The following is an 8065-nucleotide window of genomic DNA, read 5'->3' as shown; positions in this document are numbered from 1 at the left end:
CAGTCAGATTTTTATTTTAAGAAGTACTTTTGCGCAAGCACTATATTAAAATTCAGAATTTTTTTATGACTAATTCAGAACTTATGAACAAAGCACTTGGAAATAATTCCTAAAGAAGCATCTCATATGTGCTTTTCCAAAAAACGCTTCTATAATACAAGAGTACTTTCATTTTTTTTTGTCAACCGCAGTCATAAGCATTCTTAGTTGTCTTGAAAACTTTTAATCATGCCAAAAATCATTGAGGCAGATGCTTGGAATGCAAGAAAGATCACCACAGGGTCAAAATCTGCTGAGTGAATAAAAATTTAGAGATTTTATAATTTTCTGATAGATTCTAGAATTTGACGTTTATCAATCAATGAAAAACTTTGTAATATCAAATGCGTTGTAGTATCAAGCATTCATATCTACATTTCACACTACATTAGCATGAATGCTCGATACTACAAAGTATTTGTGATGGCCCTTTACAAGGGTACAAAGATTTGCCATAGTTAATGTGATCTTTCTCTTTATTTTTCGGCTTGAGATTGAACTGCTTCATGTTTGTCCCACTGGATTTCAAAACCATCCTTAACTAACTAAACATGTTTTGTGCCGGAAGATTTCATAAAGCACCCTCAACTAACTAATCACTAGCTAATATTTGTAATGGAATTTCTAAGGCTATTCTTCGGCCGGCCGGTGTTATGGCGGGACTCGAAACGAAAAAAGAAATCTGTCGACGGTCAGGCAGGTGATACTTGGGCAGCGGCATTGAAGATGAGCGGCTTGATGTCCATGGAACGCATGTAACTCAAAAACTGTCCGGGCAGCTCTTCCAAAAGACCTTGAACAACAGAAATCTGCCCACCTGCTTACAAGTTACAAACCCAACAGATTTTGTCAGCTAAAATACGAAAGAAGACCCGAAGAAAAAAAAAATTACGATTACAAATTTAATACAGGATGAATGAAGGTCTGAACACTGTTCAAGTAACTTTGCATCACATGATGTTGACGTGCACCTAGAGTTGCTATGGGTGTTTAGAAAGAGAAATGGATGTCATGGGTACTTACTTTGCACATCTCTCATTGGAACAAACTGGACAATGTCACGCGTAGCTATGCGACCTGTAGAGCTTTCTAATCGTTGGCCGTTGTCAGCATCAAGGATCTGCCAAATACAAAAGGTTCAGACGAAACTTCATGATATGCAGAAAACAAAATCCAGTATAAACACAAGTATTACCTCCATTTGTTTGAAATCTGCATTACCGACTCCAACGATGAGGATTGATAGAGGAAGATTAGATGCCCTCACCAGAGCATCTTTTGTTTCTTGAAGGTCGGTGAGGATTCCATCCTAGAAAATAAGATGGCATTTATATTATTATTATTGGTAATACAAATTACTGAGGAGTCAAAATTTTAAATTGAATTCGTCGTGCTCTTACCGTTATAATGAGCAAGACGTAGTACTTGTTGTTGGACGAGAGGGACCTGGCGGCAATTTCAGCAGCCCTGTTAACCACTAGGCCAAACAACGTCGGTCCTGACAGAGCAACATTGCGTACAGCACTGGCATAAGCAGCCATTATGCCTTCAACTCCGACAACCTAAATGGCACGATTGAATTTACTGAGATGGTTAAACAAAATATAGTTCAGATGTATTGAATGAGATTGCAAACAAAGGGTAAAAGAGCATTGCAAAGAGTTATACTACTCTACCTCAGATTCACTTGCATTTCCATTCAAGTTGAAGCAGTGTGATACAGTTCCATTAGCCGTCCTTCCTCCAAAGCCCCAAGCAGGAAAACTCTTATCAGCATCGTAGAACTGAATGACTTGTCCTACTTCTGTTATAGCCTGCAAATGATATAGTTGATTTACCAGACAACATCTAATCAATCAATATGCTTTCGCTAAATATTGAACAGAAAAGTACCCATAACAACAAAAGCTCGAGAACAAATGACCTTAATTATGTATGAATTCAATACACGTCTGCAAAAAGAATATGGTGGATAAGATAGAACTATCCCTATTGAAGCACATGCTTACCTGCTGGTAAGAATTCAGCCGGCCATACGGATCAATATAGTGCAAAGACTCGGGCTTTCTAGGATCTCCATTTGAACCTGGACAAAATTTAATATTCGAAACAAGAAAATATATCAAACCCATGAACTTTTGCAGAATGAAGACTGATACTAGACTATCAGACATTGCTTACCCGTAAAATCAACTGCAACCATGAAGTTAAGCTCAAATCCACTAGATATATAGTCAACAAAGCTGAATTGTTCCTTCTCACAAAATTGATCCACAAATAGCTGACCCTTCAAAACCTACGTTAGCATATTACAAAGCAAACGTGAATAAATTCAAATTGACATAAAATATTAAGGAATTGGACTGCAAGATTGAATAAATACCTTTTCATGACCCGCACGAGAAGATGGAATAAAAAAGTTCACCCCACTTTTTTCTTTGAATAGTGTTTCAAGGTCTGCTACTGATTTTTGGAGTTTCCTGAGTAAAACGAATAGAGAGGTTAATTTCAAAACCTTCATTTTTTTGTGTTCCAGGCACAAACCAATCGATAATTACCCAATAAGAATGTGGTTGCCATTGCTATTGAAATCAAAACACTCAATAACCAATGGGGTGTCCTGCATCAAAAGAAAGTTATATGATCTCTCTATCGTATGTCAATTACCAAAATTTATATACTCTAATTTAACAGGTAACCAAGCAATAATTCACAAGCTTACCTTGCTTCTGAACTGTTGCATACTCAGGCATAATGGTTTCCAGGTCGGGTTTAAATTGTTATCCACCACTTCAGTCTTGCAAATTGGAATAGAACCCCCAGTCTCAACAGTTCTTGATATTCTTAAGAAGGGATCCTGAAGTGAAGAATCGGGAAAAGAAACCTAAGAATCATACAATATAAGAAATTTGTATATACAAGTAAAAATATCGCACGAATCTTCTTTGAAATGCATACGCTTTTAGAAAAGAGATCTTTGTTGTCCAAGTGGGCACAGCGGAATTTAATCTCTACGGCACTCCTAGAAGCAATAGTTTCCTCGGCATGCACGGTGAGTGTTCCAAAGTTTCTCAAACCTCCCTGCCCGTTTTTGCCTTTCAGAGTCAATGTTAAACTTCGATTTTGTTTAGTCACAATCTGCCGTCGTAAAAGAGAGTACACAGCAAACTATAAATTAGGTTCGACTTCATTTACTAGAAAACTATGAAATCTTAGGTACTGATTTCAATACAATTTTGGGCAACAGTTTTGCATATGATTAAATAAAGGAAACCACTACAAGCTATATCGATATCTTTCCTTGGCTGCATCAACGGTGAGCAGTGCAGTAACTATAACATTGAAAATTAAACATGAAAAGAAACACATAACCCGAAGTATTAATTAAATGACCATATACATATCACACCAGCTCAATGAAAATATATGAGCTGAACAGATTTCAAGAGAATTACCTCTGAAAGGACACAACTGCCTTCTCCAAGAAACTCTTGATCCCTCAAATTCAGAGTCTGCAAGGCAACAAAATAAGAAGGTTAACACATGAATTGTATTAGGTTTTTCGTTCCAAAGGAAACGCTAAAAATTCAAATAAGTCTAGTCATACCTTTACAGGTACATTGTGGTATTGTGTATCAACATCATAGACACGGAATCTTGGAGGAGAACACAAGAAAAGAAAATAAGCAAACGTCTGATAAACTACAAAGATATCTTCAGAAACATAGGAGCTACAGAAAATATGAGAAATTTACATCAAATTCTGCACCGTCTCGAACTGATAAGCTACTGAAACTTTCTGTATCCATACCGGATTTAAATTGTTCAGTATGACTTCAGTTCGTCCAAGTTCCTCTAGCTTACCATCATTCTTCTTGAGGTATACAACCACCATAGGATCACTCTGAAAGAAAACCAGAGAATTTTTTAGCCTTGATTGTAAACTTGTAGCAGTCAGATGACACTGTTACAATAACTTTGTTACTAACTTAGATAAAACTTAACCAGTATTTTAACTGCTATGTTATCACAAGTAAGGTGACATGGATAACATACCTTTGAAGTGACATCAAGATCCAGCAGCTTGGAAGCTGAAAATGATAACTGTAGCAAAAAATTTAAAAACAATAAGACAAAACAACAAAAACAATAACCAAGCCTAATTCACTAAGTGGCGTCGGTTGTATGACTCCTAGTACGCCATTGTGCTCGATTTTGAAGGATAAAAGATGAAAGACAAAATCCAGAGGCAATAAAGAATCAAGGCTTTTGGAATTTGGAATTTGGACCGAGCAAAGTTTCACATTGTAAAAAAGGTTTTGTCTTATGGTCCCCAAGTGAACATTGGCATAACAAAAAATAAAAATGAGAATCTTGCTAATGTCCTGTTTGTGAGACCCTCTGTAGGCCATTTTTCAATTCAGCCCAAAGGAGGCGGCTCAAATCAATATGCAGCCTCGCGTAACACACCAATCATTTGTGAAACATGCATGCAAATAAACATGATATACATAAAGTTAACATAGTATTTTGGTCAAACATTTGGAACACATTGTAAACCAAATATGACTTGGGTCCTTAAATTGGGAGAAGTCTTATTTCAGGCAGTCAGATATCATGCCTTGTCCAATCACTCAATAAGATGTTTGCGCTAACAAGCGTATAACTGTTTACTTTCCACTTGAATAATTTCACTAACAAGCATATTCACATAATGTGTTTAGATAATACGTTGAAAGTTAATAACGCGTAATGCGTTTGTCAATAGACGGATGTGGTCAAACCGCCTAACACAACAGTCTCACCAACATTTGGATGAGTGGGTATTGTGACGCTTGGCATTTCAGTGGGTATTGTGGATACATGGTAACACGCCACCTTGCAATGAACTATGAATGAAACTTCATCTTCAAGACTTCAACAATATAATAGTAAAATGGACCGACCTTTTCAATTTTCTCTGCAACCTAACAGCAGAAACTCTACGACAACAAAAATATAATAGTAAAATCGGCTGAATTTTTCAATTTTCTCTGTAACCTAGCAGCAGAAACTGTACAACAACGAAACAAGTTTCTACGACTTGAATTTGTGATCTTTTGGTTATAAATGAACAACATTTTCGTAATGCTAAAAAACCCAATAAATAAAAAACATTTGCAATAAAAAGAAAAAAAAAACAAAAATTGAGACAAATAATATTTTCAAAATACAACTACAAAATAATATTTGCAAAACTCAAAATATATGCACTCAATGTATGAATAAAATAAAATAAGATCTTGTAAGGTTATATTTATAGCCAAAATAACTAATAACTAATATATATATATATGTATATTTCGCAAAACTCAATATATATGTAAATTAAATAAGAAATCCCAAGAAAAGAATGAAATAGAAATTGCAGAAAAACAAAGAAATTAGAAAATTCAAAGGTTCGTAGGAGTAGGGATTTGAAGGCAAATCGATCACACTGCAGAAGCAGTGCCGGAGTTGTACCTCGAGTTGCGTAAAAAGCGGGTAAGCACCATGCGCCCTGTAAAAGAATTCAATGGCATCGTTGTGAGCGCTGTCGTTGTTGGCGTTCGGTTCGGTGGGCCTCGGCAGGTCCCCGCCCACGGCGTCCTTGCCTCCCCTCACGTCCGAAAAGCATCCTCCCATCCCCTTCAATAAAAAATCCCAATCCTTTACCCGTACTCTCTCTCTCCCCTCTTTCTTCGTCTCTCTGAAATTCGAAAAATCAGTCTGCTAATTGAGAGATTTTGCGTGATTAAGCTTCGTTAAACCCTATGGATTATGGTATTTGATTCTTTGCGATGAGCATATATGTATATATAGGCAGTGATATCGTTTCTTGCATATTTATAAGAGGAATGCAAAGTTGGTGCTTTATACGTTTTCCTCCTAATCTGGAAATTTTCTCGAACGCGGATGCGTTGTAATATCCTCGAAGCTTGACTTTATGAATTTTTTTTTTTCAATACATCGATATTTCTACACAAAAGAGAGGAAGTTTGATTAAGCTACCACTTTATGAAATTTACCACGAGTATTTCCAAATAATGAAAGAAAAGTCCTTTTTTTTTTTTTAATGGAAAATCAATAAAAATCTTGGACAAATATAATAAAATTAACTTAGCTTCTCAATGTGAGTAGAAGTTTTGAATTTCCTACATGGTCGATTTACGAGACTTTGTACTTATAATTTGAACCATTTATATTGTAAATAACTATGTAAAGATCATATGTGCAAAAAACTAATAAATTATGAGATCGTTCAGTTATTGAATTGTATAAAAACATCTAAATGAATTTCATAAAAGCATTACGAACCGTCTATCTATTTACTAAAATTGATTGACTAAACAATTTTTTTAATTAATTTTTTTGTAAAAATGACACGCCCCGACCCCGATGTCCTAGAAACATCAGGATGGTCACGTGCTGGCCGACACCAGAAGGGTGACGAAAGCCACTTAATTAAAGCAAATGCTGAGAATTAAGCTAAAACATGCAATAGGGGCTAATTACACAAAATCACGTGTTGGCCGACACCAGAAGGGTGACGAAAGCCACTTAATTAAAGCAAATGCTGAGAATTAAGCTAAAACATGCAATAGGGGCTAATTACACAAAATTAAAGTTCAACTACTAAATATTAAAATTAGGAAAATACATAATCTATCCAAAGCATAAGTCTATTACAGAGTATAAGCAGAAATTAAGATAGAGAAGTGCTATTACAATAGGTGTCGAAGCAGAGAAGATATAGCACAATATCACTGGTAGGGAAATTCCTTGTAGCTCAAATCGTATTCCTCGTTCATAGGTCCTGAAGGGGGCGCAAAACAAACATGAGTGGACCAAGTTTATATATATATATATATATATATATATATAATAAAATAGTTATCAACGTACTAACCCCCAGGTTTTATGAAAACACAAATATAATGATAAACATAGGTTTTCCGAAACCTAACATGCTATGCAATGTCTCAAATCATAACTTGTGTATATAATAATCACTAATGAATGTCCGATAACCCTCAAGCCCCATGCCGGCTCCCCGTTTTTAAGCAGACAGTCAGAGGAAAATACACTTCAAGCCCCATGCCGGCTCCCCATCCCTATGCTAAATAGCCAGAGGAAACACATTTCAGGCCTTATGCCAACACCAAACCGTGGCCCAGGACAGACCAGATCTATCTTACGTCCCGTATCGGAAAGGACCACTAGGTAAGTACAAAACCAGTGAACATACATATATTGAAAAACAACTCCATAGTATAAAGTCATCCATCATCTATACTATAAAGAAGTGTTCTAAACATGTTCTGAATATCATATCGTCATCCATCGGATATTCTATAAGAACATGAGTTATAGGAAAAATAGTAATAATTCAAACTAGCCTCAGTAAGCATGCTATCTCATAAAACGTTTCAATAAATATAGTCATCTAATCATGTTTTTCATGTATGCATTTCTACTATCAAAACATGAATTTTAGAAAGGGTCCACTCACCGTACACCGTTGGTGCAAAGCCGTAGCAAATAGGAATAATGGAATCACTGCTATTAATTGCACCTATTCACACAAAGGGTACCTTCAGTCAAACTCTACTCAAACGATTGAATTTGGGAAAACGGCTCCAGAACGTTGAAATTAGCCTAGGAGGGGTCCCGCACGAAAACCCAAAAAGTCAACCTGAAGGTCAAAGTCAACGTTGACCGATCAAAGTCAAAGTCAACGCTGGTCAACGATCAGACCGGGTCAAAGTCAACGGGTCATGGATCAACCAGGTTTAGGATTTGGGTATTGGGTCCGGTTTAGGCCTTAGGGTTTGGGTTAGGGAAATGGGTTTAGATTTTAGGTGGGCTGGTTTAGGGTTTAAACTGCACAGGCCCAAAGGCCCAATCTCTTTACAGCCCGAAGGCCTGCTACAAAGGCTAAAGGGTTTAGGGGTTTAACAGGCTAAAGCCCTAAGTTCCTCGACCCAAAGGCTCTTCAAAATTAAAA

At 36.5% G+C, this 8065-nt stretch overlaps 1 protein-coding gene across 2 annotated transcripts; it reads right to left on the bottom strand.

The window, feature by feature from the left end:
- Positions 1 to 487: 487 nt before the first annotated feature.
- LOC137745570 (protein BONZAI 3-like) lies at positions 488 to 5902 on the bottom strand. 2 transcript variants are annotated; one of them, XM_068485542.2, is made up of 16 exons: positions 5542 to 5902; positions 4096 to 4143; positions 3795 to 3943; positions 3647 to 3695; positions 3495 to 3551; positions 2998 to 3177; positions 2762 to 2896; positions 2598 to 2659; positions 2423 to 2519; positions 2221 to 2335; positions 2049 to 2125; positions 1716 to 1853; positions 1440 to 1601; positions 1235 to 1348; positions 1063 to 1159; positions 488 to 859 (listed from the first exon to the last, which is right to left on the bottom strand). In XM_068485542.2, the coding sequence occupies exons 1-16, from the start codon at positions 5701 to 5703 to the stop codon at positions 732 to 734; spliced, it is 1770 nt and encodes a 589-aa protein (XP_068341643.2). In that variant the 5' UTR covers positions 5704 to 5902; the 3' UTR covers positions 488 to 731. The 2 variants fall into 2 exon arrangements, with proteins under 2 accessions (XP_068341643.2, XP_068341644.2); XM_068485543.2 differs by having other exon boundaries at positions 488 to 856; positions 5542 to 5847.
- Positions 5903 to 8065: the final 2163 nt, after the last annotated feature.

Source organism: Pyrus communis, chromosome 12 (assembly GCF_041283825.1).
Source record: "Pyrus communis isolate YQ-2024b chromosome 12, ASM4128382v1, whole genome shotgun sequence".
In the NCBI taxonomy this organism is placed as follows: Eukaryota; Viridiplantae; Streptophyta; class Magnoliopsida; order Rosales; family Rosaceae; genus Pyrus; species Pyrus communis.
This window is presented reverse-complemented; position numbering and strand designations above follow the sequence as displayed.

What these genes read in the sequence shown, in the direction of transcription:
- LOC137745570 (XM_068485542.2), bottom strand. Translation starts at nt 5,703, where the DNA reads ATGGGAGGATGCTTTTCGGACGTGAGGGGAGGCAAGGACGCCGTGGGC. An exon ending in ATCTTGATGTCACTTCAAAG is followed by an intron (nt 3,944 to 4,095) that starts GTATGTTATCCA and finishes GTTTTCTTTCAG; the next exon opens with AGTGATCCTATGGTGGTTGT. An exon ending in GGCTGAATTCTTACCAGCAG is followed by an intron (nt 1,854 to 2,048) that starts GTAAGCATGTGC and finishes TATCATTTGCAG; the next exon opens with GCTATAACAGAAGTAGGACA.